At 39.3% G+C, this 9,967-nt stretch overlaps 2 protein-coding genes and 1 long non-coding RNA gene across 5 annotated transcripts; 2 read left to right on the top strand and 1 right to left on the bottom strand.

Moving 5' to 3' along the window:
* The first annotated feature begins 578 nt into the window (after nt 1-578).
* Nucleotides 579-6,008, top strand: LOC143371898 (dyslexia-associated protein KIAA0319). Its single transcript, XM_076817522.1, has 15 exons — nt 579-1,062; nt 1,141-1,552; nt 1,614-1,789; nt 2,322-2,699; nt 2,776-3,001; nt 3,086-3,459; nt 3,545-3,656; nt 3,727-3,875; nt 3,954-4,144; nt 4,221-4,320; nt 4,391-4,711; nt 4,779-4,880; nt 4,967-5,152; nt 5,229-5,378; nt 5,452-6,008. Exons 2-14 carry the CDS (start codon nt 1,146-1,148, stop codon nt 5,375-5,377), a joined length of 2,871 nt encoding a protein of 956 aa, XP_076673637.1. The 5' UTR covers nt 579-1,062; nt 1,141-1,145; the 3' UTR covers nt 5,378; nt 5,452-6,008.
* A 133-nt stretch (nt 6,009-6,141) lies between these two features.
* On the top strand, nt 6,142-8,365 carry LOC143371899 (E3 ubiquitin-protein ligase TRIM45). 3 transcript variants are annotated; one of them, XM_076817525.1, is made up of 6 exons: nt 6,142-6,337; nt 6,442-6,645; nt 6,838-7,100; nt 7,192-7,415; nt 7,503-7,703; nt 7,781-8,365. In XM_076817525.1, exons 2-6 carry the CDS (start codon nt 6,455-6,457, stop codon nt 8,021-8,023), a joined length of 1,122 nt encoding a protein of 373 aa, XP_076673640.1. In that variant the 5' UTR covers nt 6,142-6,337; nt 6,442-6,454; the 3' UTR covers nt 8,024-8,365. The 3 variants fall into 3 exon arrangements, with proteins under 3 accessions (XP_076673640.1, XP_076673639.1, XP_076673638.1); XM_076817524.1 differs by having other exon boundaries at nt 6,394-6,645; XM_076817523.1 differs by having other exon boundaries at nt 6,142-6,645.
* A 569-nt stretch (nt 8,366-8,934) lies between these two features.
* Nucleotides 8,935-9,852, bottom strand: LOC143371900 (uncharacterized). The gene is made up of 3 exons (XR_013086153.1): nt 9,712-9,852; nt 9,451-9,636; nt 8,935-9,073 (listed from the first exon to the last, which is right to left on the bottom strand). It is a non-coding gene; the product is annotated as an uncharacterized LOC143371900 (long non-coding RNA).
* Nucleotides 9,853-9,967: the final 115 nt, after the last annotated feature.

Below are 9,967 nucleotides of genomic sequence, written 5' to 3'. Positions count from 1 at the left end.
TCTTGAAGAAAATCTTGAACAAAATTTTACCAAGAGTAAATAAGAGCCACCCTAATATACATGCTTTCTTTAACAGAATTTTTTTTATTAAATTAACGATTCGATGCATAAGAAATGAGGATACGAACACCGTTTTAATTAAAGCCTGTCGTATTCCATTACTATTCAATAAGCCGAGCTGTGAGATCCACAAGCTGTCTGATTTGCATAATCAATATAGCACCATGTCACTTTCGAATTGAAGATACGATAAACTGTCTGTGAAGGAGGATGTACAGGTGTTGATAAAAATTAGGGGTAGGTTCGAACCTATTTTTTAAATTCTCGAGACTCGCTGCGAACGATTCTTTATTCGACTGATTTTATACTTTTTCTTATCTGGGTTCTCGAGAGTTCGAAAACAGTGCAAAATTTCGAATCCTCGAAACACAAAGCTTTCTTAGGTTTCGTGGTTTCGACGCTTCGAGAAACCCATCCCCAATAAAAATAGCGCGTACAACGAAAATCTGATACGTAGAAATTTCGTAATTCCCACCGTTGATTTATCCATTATCAATTATTTTTACCGGTGTCGACATCTGCGATTATTTTCCTCAAGCGCAGGTGATGCAGGCGTGCAAGTTGTCAAACGAGTGGCACGCAGACTTTTACGACGAATGAGTTATTTCTGCGGGTTTATCGAGTTCAAGGTGTCAATTAAAGGCGATATAGATTTCGTGCTGACAACGGGCCCTCGAATTTTATCTTTCTACGCCTGACCTTTCCTTATTCCGGTATAACAGGAAGTATGATAAATGCCCCTACAGTTGATTAGCTAGCTGTTGGTGTTGATAATACCATGCTGCTAATATATGATAAGCCTGTGCCGCGTACGTCTGCACATTACTCGGGGTTAATACCAGCGGGACAATCTTTCGACAGTCTGTGGTCGGTGTTTGATAGCGAAGCAATACATGAGATGACAGATGTTTTATAAATACCTGAAGCATTCCCTGAGATAATTTTAACGTTTATTAGTCACCTCAAAGTGTGCGATTAACAACGTAGGAACCTCGCGAAATAGTAAGTGTCGAGACACGTTACTTTGCGCATAGTTCTTCTCTCAAACCATGAATACGTTATATTCGATTAATCTTCCAGTTAAGATGTTCGAGATCTTTTACCTGGGATTGTATCTACTGCTCTTCGGACACTGCGTTGGTGACTCTTCAGACTGGGACACAAAATGGCAAATGTTGTGCCCAGCGTTATACCCCAAGGTCTTCACGAGTTACACTCCTCGTGGTAATCTTTCCAGCGGAATATATGCTAGTCAGCCCCATTCGAACAGCATGAAACATTGCGTTGCCACGTGCTGCACTAATCCCACGTGCAATGTGGCCTTCATGCACAATAGTACTTGCTACCATGTACAATGCAAGAGCTCCAAAATATGTTTGCCGTTATACAGAATGGATTTGGCAAATGAAAGTCCGCCGAGCATGATTTTAGTTAAGCCTGTGGAGGACGATGAAATATGGAGTGACTTGTTGGATCAAAGTGACGATGCTGGGTAAGCTTTGAAAACGATTGAATCAATTTCATTTCATTAATTTTAAAATTAATGCTTCTAGTACCTTGCTTATGGATGGCACAGAAGGAGATCATATCCTTTTCGGTGCAACAAATGGGATAAGTTGTATTACTCAGACAAATTGTTTGGACAACGAAGTATGCGTTAAAAATGACGGCGATAAGTCGGATGTAGGAATTTGTCAATGCTCCACTGGATTTAAACGTAATCTTGCAGGTACTGTTAGTGATATTCCTTATGAAAATTATTAGGTACTAGCTTTACTACTCGGCCTCGTCCGAAATTTAGATTCTGATTTTATATAAAAGAAATGTTTTATTCATTAATTTTCTTGTGAAAATAGTCACATTCATCTGGATTAGCTAGGCATAATGAGCTGAGATACATTTCGTTACTCTAGAGTTTAACGTTCAAAAGTTTTTAGGCGACAGACAAACACACAAACACTTTTCTGCTTTATATATTAAGATTATTCCGAAAGGGACTGGTGGCCGATTGAGATGAGGTTTGAGCCCTAATCTAGCCCCAACCAATATTAATACCCGGGACAAGTTGGAAAGTGGAATGCTTTGCGTCGGTATAAGCCAACAGAAATATTGTTAAGAGGGGGACCACCCCTCGTAATACCCACCAAGTTTCATCTCGCTCAGCCACTGGTCCCTTTCGGAAGTACAGCCAAATTATTTCACAGTTTGATTCGCATAACTTGGCGTTACTTCTGTTCATTAATACATATACTTCTTGACAGGCATTTGTGCTTTGGGGGAGGACGTACAACTTGGCGTCACGCCACAGGCAAAGGCGCAGATCATGAAAGACGCCAGTACATCAATGAAACCACCTATGAAGCGACTGTTAGTTTCTGCGGTGTCTAAGGAAGTACGCCTGCCGGAGAACGAAGTAACATTGTCCGCCTACACTGTGCCCGCGGAGCAGGAAAATGAACATTACAATTATGCCTGGAGTCTTCTAAGTCAGCCGGAAGGCCACACTGGCATAATGACTGATCAGAATCGTATGACTGTTAAATTAAGTAATCTCTCTGAGGGTTTATATACATTTAAAGTGACAGTAAACAACCCAAATGCTTACGGTGAGGCATACGCGAATGTCAGTGTGTTGCCACGTAAGTTTTCCTTTCTTATTTGCAATTACTTATTATCGGCGTGTAACTAGCAGTACCGATAACGATTTTGTTGCAGCTAAACGAATAAATCAAGCACCGATTGCTATAATCTCGCCTGCCTCGCAAGTTGTGAAACTACCAAATACTGGAGCTGTGCTGGATGGCTCGTCAAGCAAAGACGACGACCGAGTTATTTCTTATCACTGGGAATTGCAGCAAGGTCCTATTGGATATCAACCAAATCTAGTTGATACACCCACGTTACAGTTGGATAATCTAGTTCCTGGCAATTACACTTTTAAGTTAGTATTGCGGCTTTCAGGACGCGTTGCACGCCAGTTAGACAGAGCTTCTTGATAATCAAGTACACTTGTCGCTCTCCTTAGGTTGACCGTTGAAGATTCCGATCACATTACAAATTCCACGAGTGCTAATATAACGGTTTTGAAAATAACTGATTATCCTCCAAGCGCGAACGCGGTGCAAGATACCATCATATATTTACCTCAGAACACGCTAACGCTGAATGGTAACTTAAGCACAGATGATCACGGAATTGCCAGCTGGGAATGGACAAAGAGCCCCTCTGATCAGAATAAAGCGGTGGACATGCAAAACACGAGAACGCCGTATTTACAGCTGTCTAATTTAGAGGAGGGCATGTATACGTTTGTGCTAAAAGTTACAGACGATTCTGACCAGTCCTCCACAGCTGAAGTTCACGTGTTTGTAAAACCACCTACGAATACACCGCCGAAAGGTGATTATAAATATATTTGTCAATGTTTAAATACTCCGCTGGTCTAAACATGTATGTTACCACATTCTCTGTGATTTCGCCGTAGCTGATGCAAGCGACGATATCACTATAGCATTGCCAGAAACCAAAACTGTACTTGATGGTCGGAAAAGCAAGGACGATATTAAGATTGTGTCTTACCATTGGGAGCAAGTGAGGTAGGTTTCATTTTACGTATAATATTCAACAGTTCCTGCCTGGAAATGTAATAACACACATTTTTAACAGTGGACCCAATAACGCCGAATTCTCTGCAGTTAATGAGTCGGTTACTAATGTTACCAAATTAACAAAGGGTGATTATGAGTTCAAGCTAACTGTGATCGATGATAACGGGAACAAAGACTCTGATACAGTCAAAGTAAAAGTTACGCAAAGTGTGTATCGGGTTCTAGTTGTGCAAGAACATTAGTAAGCTTTTAAAAGTTCTGAGTAGCATTAATTTTATTTCATAGATAAAAACGCACCTCCCAAAGCGAATGCGGGCGGCGATCAAATTGTCGTGGAACCCGTTAGTGCGCTGATTATTAATGGATCTCAGTCGACTGACGATTTAAGAATTAGCGAATGGCAGTGGACAAGAGATTCGTCTAGTCTGGCGATTGGTACTGTAATTCAGGATACAGACAAGTCGCCGGTCTTAATGGTAATAACGTCTAACTGCGCGCAAATGGAATCTTGTGATAAATACTTTAGTGTCATTCACACTTTTCTGATTATAGCTGACAGACATAGTCCCAGGCAGATACGTTTTTAGATTAAAGGTAATGGATGATCAGGGTCTCAGTAGTGAAGATACTGTGTCTGTGATTGTGAAACCTGGTAAGTCGTTTGAAATAGGAAAGACATATCCGGTAATAAAACGTGAAATAATATTTGTTTCTTTTTATAGATCCGCAGTTACTGCACCTGGTTGAGTTAACATTGAATATCGGAGCACACATGTTAACAGTATCGCAAAAAAGTTCGTTGGTAGTGAAACTACAGATGTTACTACGAGACGAGGCATCGATAGTCGTTCAAAACATGAGAGCAGAGCCGCACACAGGCAAAGCGGTTTTAATCTTCTATGTGGAAAAGAAAGGAGGGAAAATGACCATGCCTGGACCAGAGGTAGTTAAACGATTGAAAGAAAAGCTGAGACAGGACTCTGGGCTTCTTCAATTATCTGTGGCAAACATCGACACTGCTGTGTGTCAGAACAATTGTTCCGGTAAGCAGATTTTATCATACGAAGCATATGTATATGCAGTTCTCATTTGAAATTTATTCCTACGCAGGCCACGGAGTATGCGACCGAGAAACAAGATTGTGCATGTGCGAAGCATTCTGGATGCAAAATTTGATACAAAAGTATTTCGGCAATGGTGATTCCAACTGTGGTACGTTGAAATAAGAATTTTTAATGGAACGTTTCAACCCGAAGCTCCGGGATTGTGCAATTAGATGGAGGAATTGATTTTTTCAGATTGGAGCATTCTCTACGTGATAATAGCATTATTATCTCTGGTTGTGTGTTGGGTTGGCCTCATTTGGGGCCTCGTTTGTCTATGCCAAAGAATATGTTCGGGCAAACGACGTTCACTTCGCGCTAAGAAGAAACCACCGCGTTACTCCCTTTTGCAACCGGAACCAGAGGATGATAGCAGCACGTGTACGACTCTTATCTTTCTATCTTAATTCAAGATACCGGCACGTGCCTGAAATTTGTACTAAAATTCTTTTTGCAGTTTCAACGCACAAAATGGTGCTATCCGAATCAGATACAGACTCCGACGACGTCCTATTCGAGCATCGCAAGGCGAAAAACAGCAGTCAAGTAAGAAATGGTAAATCCCGAAACGGCTTCATTAAAGTTGGCTCTAGAGTGAAGACCTGAGGTAATAAGCATAGCTTTTAACATCTAAACACGTAGTTGTACCAAGTAAATTGTAATTTAATCGTACGTTCCAGGGATGTGTAGGACGTAAGATCTCGTTAAGCGACGCACACTCGTGTACGTTTGGCCAAAGAACCGTAAAGTACTAGTCAGTTACAGGGCTGTAATTTTAAGCACGTACCTAACAAGAACGATACGATTTTCTGAATGAAAGAAATTGCCACTTGTAAAAAAGAATTTAATGAAATAGATGTACTTAAGGGTACCGAATAGAAAGGATACGCGAACCACACGCTCACTTCATTGCTTCTTGTTTGACTTATTCAATATAATATTATTTTTATTTATCTGTATTGTATACTTCGGATTTCAGGCGCTTATTATTACGTAATAGTAGATGCAGCGCTGTTTGTACACACGAGCGATTCGCATAGCACAACAGATCAAATCTGGTTTGATCACGGCCTTAGAAAGTATTTGAATTTAGTATTTATATACAGTAATCATTCCTTATCCATATATCCTTTGTATGTAATACTTGCTCTTTAATATGTATATCATCGATCTTATTTTTACACGTGTATGGATAAATAATAAAATTTGTTATCCATATAGATAACGTGCAACATTACTTTGACCTGGAAGTTTGGTTTTGGAGCACATGTAATACATTGCATATCAAAGCGCTTTGCAATAATTAGATATATTTTTTCACCGTAATACATCTCGTTTGTACACTTCAGATACTGTTAATTGTAAACCTACGTAATAAGTGGCAAGCATGATTCGGAATTCAGTGTAAAATAGTCACGAATTCCCTCCGCATGCGCTCGCTTTAACGTTATTTTTAACTCATTACGCTATGGCAGACGTGAAGTAGTGCAAAGGGTATTCGTATCGTCCGTCGGCGAGTTTCTATACGCGTTACAAGCAGATATACGTGCATTTCTCTATAACTTGGTGAGCTCACTGGATCAAACCTCTCGGTGTTACCAATTCTGTATTCAAATTTTCAGACGACTCGTTTCGATATAATTGATATAACTTACAAATTGGATTAGCAGCTTAGTGGAGTTTATGGATTTCTTTAAATGCCGCAAATATCAATCTATAAAGAGCTGCTGCGGTAGAAAGACGTCGATGGACAGTGAAAACGAAAACAACGAGCTTAATAACGAGGATCGTGTGTTGCCTAAGAGAAGAAATAAAGTTGCGGACACACACCCAGTTGTTAATACGGAACTATTAGGTTTCGCAAAAAACGGGCGGTAAGAACTATTTTTACTATTCAAATTTGAAGTAAATTCTCCTGGAACATCCAAGGCTCCACTTCTTCTAAAGATAGATATAACGCTTGAATCATTGAGTTTGCGCACCTCTGAGCGAGGGGAGATGAATCATTCAATGATGATTACAACTACTACATTCCTGCAATAACTGCGTACCTTTCTTTCATTTAGTTATGGCGATTATTCAAGGATGCCGTTCTCCTGGAATACAAACGGGACAGATTCCATTTATCAATCCCTTCCTGGACCATTTTACGATACAAATGACCGAATAAATGACGAATACACGCAAGAGGAAATCTTTTCTTCTCTCAAAACGGGGGATGATAAAGACTTCCGGTGCCCTAGATGTGGTAAAAGGATGCAAGAGCCAAGACTTCTTCCTTGCTTGCATCCTATGTGCTCGCCGTGTATTTCTGAATTAATGAGCAGCTGTAAGTGATCTACAACTAAATATTTAAGCCACGAAGTACCTAATCCAGCTTGAAAATATAATTCAAGTTGTATTCTTCTCTGTACACGTAGCTGTTCGTAGTCTGTCGAAAGACAGTAGAGTGCACAGTACCCAATCCGCAGATAGAATGAGTAATTACTACGAAATGTGCCCTTTGTGCGACTTTCGATTACCAAACGCTAATTCAGCGGTTCCTCCACCGCATTATCCTCTTCAGCACCGTCTGGTTATGGATGCTATACGCAGCAGACTTGCAAATAGAGTTCTCTGTGACGTTTGTACGAATGAAGTTGTAGTATGCATTACACTCTATCCTGATCACTACTATTTAATTAATCATTCTGCACCTAACACTCTTAATCGTAAATTCTTACTTTCAAAGGCGCTTGTTCAGTGTTCCACCTGTCTCCGCAATTTCTGTTCAAACTGCGGAATGGAACATCAGCAACAAGTCACCATGGAGTTGAGACCGTCGAAACATTCTGTAAAACCACTATGGGAAGCTACCAAAGTGCGACGTACTGCACTCTGCCAAAAGCATCCTACACACGCATTGCGATTTTACTGTATCGCGTGCCAACAGGTTCGAAATGTTCGATTATGTAATAACTTTCTGCTCGGATAACGGTGCTACTTAAGTGAACAAGTTATTCTTTTCAGGTAACATGCAAAGAGTGCATGTGGAGTGTTCGGCACAGGGGCCACGCAAGCGAAAATGCTGCTGAAGCTGGGAAAAGGGTAGCTTTGTACTTGACCACGGTGTTGCAGAGAGCAAAGATACTTTTGGATATGCTTCTAACACAGTACGATCGAAATGCATTTGCGAATGGTACTTCTGAAGAAGTCAGAGATACCTTCGTTTCAATGGATTATAGGTACGTTGCGGTATTTGTTGAAGGCTAAAAGACTGGTGATATCGGTTAGTATTATAGGCATGTAGGCAATGCGTATGTATTATGTTTCTGAGAAAGTCAGGAATTCTATGAAACAAAAGAGTTTGTACTATAAAATTCGAATTATGTACAAATATGAATTGTCATGTGATGATACCAGTTATAAGTAATAGGCCAAAGGCAATAATATAATAAGACTGTCATTTGAGGTAGAATGAAACATTCCTGTAACACGCCCAAGAAATGTGATAAAGACAGAATATTATTTCTGAAAGGTACACGTGCAATGGCGTTCCGATACATAATTTTGTATTACCATTTGTATGCAATAAAGACTTATTTACAAAAATAATGATATATACATACATATGTATCTATGAAAAAATAGAATTTATTTCAAACCAGTAGTATTAAAATATCAGTTGGTATATGTCTTTTTGAAGAGCCAAGCAGCATCCATGTCGCAAGATCGATCCACAACAGGACCAATGATTTACGCCTGGATGTCCAATGTGACCATGCCCACAACCTCTGTATCCACCTTTAATTAAATAATCTTGTTTGCAAATAATGAACGATCCATTCTTGTAGTATTTGAAATATATATTACCAGGCATACTTCCACCACACCCGCAAATGGCCTCTCTTTTACCACCGCTCGAACAGAACGTGCAGCAGTGATATACGCCAGTGTGAGGAGGCTTTAATATCGACGCTCTTGTATCTTCGTTAGAATTTTCTGCAAAAGTTACTTGTTACTTGAAGAAACATAAGAATAAGTAGTTATACTGCCACGCTTGAAATACTTTTCTTACCTAACAGTGGATTAAATACCCCTAAAACTTTGAATCTTTTTATAATCGTACTAACAAGACTCAATATCTCTACGTCAGAACCCTCAGACAATAATTCGTTTGCGAGGGAAATAGCATCAAGGAGATGCCTCGCTCTTCTCAACCTACTGAATTCCTGAATTCTTTCTTGCGCTTGCCTTGCGTGAGACAAGGCTGGATCGCTCTGCCGAACATTAGTTCCATTGTTTATAGGTTCATTGGAACATCTGTTCAAAATAAATGGTTATATTGTTGTATTAATTATATCCCTGTAAATTGGTCTTATAATATTAAAATACGATATATAATTATGAATATTCTAATCAGTAATAACATTATTATAACATTGTATTGTAAATGAGATCCTAGTTTTATGTTTAAAAAACTGATAAGGAATTGTCATGTGATGTACGTTCAAGAATTACTTCTCGTTCATTTGAGAATAATGTTACAACACGTTTCATAGTGCTGTCATTTGAGGTAGAAGCGCATCCTTTAAGTGTATTTCTGTACCTGCTTAAGTTAAATTTTTACCTAATTATAATGATAAAATGAAGATTTATGTTGCTTTGCGGTAAACAGAAGTCTCAAAGTCAGAAAATACCTTTCCTGAAATTGTGGTTATGCACTCTCACATCTGATCATTTTGAATATTCATTGAATTTCAGTTCGCACATGATACAAATCATCTGAAGATGTGATACTTTTCACTATTTATATTTAGAATTGTAAATAAATCTTTCTTCAACTACGTTACATGCCATCATGTAACACTTTTCTGCTGCCATTGCTAGAGAAACAATAAAGAACGATGAAAGTGAAGAATAAAACACTGTACATGTACTCTCTGGATATTAAAACTTACTTATTAACTTCAGTTTCAAGGAAGCAGTTAATACAAAATAGATTTGTAACAACTTCTTCATTAACTGACCAAACAACATAAGTCTTGTAAATTAATGATGGTTCACACCAGTTCACACTCAGCGTGGAGCGGAAATAACTTATCGGGTAGTTATTTTAGCGGTGGGGGAACGCCGTGCATGCGCACTACGGCGCCGCGACGTCAACCAATCAACCAGCCAGGCCAAGCAACGTCGCCGGGGAAGCTGTTGTCGACG

The sequence above is a fragment of the Andrena cerasifolii genome, chromosome 8, assembly GCF_050908995.1.
Source record: "Andrena cerasifolii isolate SP2316 chromosome 8, iyAndCera1_principal, whole genome shotgun sequence".
In the NCBI taxonomy this organism is placed as follows: Eukaryota; Metazoa; Arthropoda; class Insecta; order Hymenoptera; family Andrenidae; genus Andrena; species Andrena cerasifolii.
Note: the sequence above shows the minus strand (reverse complement) of the source record. Positions and strands in the feature narration are given on the sequence as shown.

What these genes read in the sequence shown, in the direction of transcription:
- LOC143371898 (XM_076817522.1), top strand. Translation starts at nt 1,146, where the DNA reads ATGTTCGAGATCTTTTACCTGGGATTGTATCTACTGCTCTTCGGACAC. An exon ending in GATCAAAGTGACGATGCTGG is followed by an intron (nt 1,553 to 1,613) that starts GTAAGCTTTGAA and finishes TAATGCTTCTAG; the next exon opens with TACCTTGCTTATGGATGGCA. An exon ending in CCTGGCAATTACACTTTTAA is followed by an intron (nt 3,002 to 3,085) that starts GTTAGTATTGCG and finishes CGCTCTCCTTAG; the next exon opens with GTTGACCGTTGAAGATTCCG.
- LOC143371899 (XM_076817525.1), top strand. Translation starts at nt 6,455, where the DNA reads ATGGATTTCTTTAAATGCCGCAAATATCAATCTATAAAGAGCTGCTGC. An exon ending in TTTGTACGAATGAAGTTGTA is followed by an intron (nt 7,416 to 7,502) that starts GTATGCATTACA and finishes TTACTTTCAAAG; the next exon opens with GCGCTTGTTCAGTGTTCCAC. An exon ending in ACTGTATCGCGTGCCAACAG is followed by an intron (nt 7,704 to 7,780) that starts GTTCGAAATGTT and finishes TATTCTTTTCAG; the next exon opens with GTAACATGCAAAGAGTGCAT.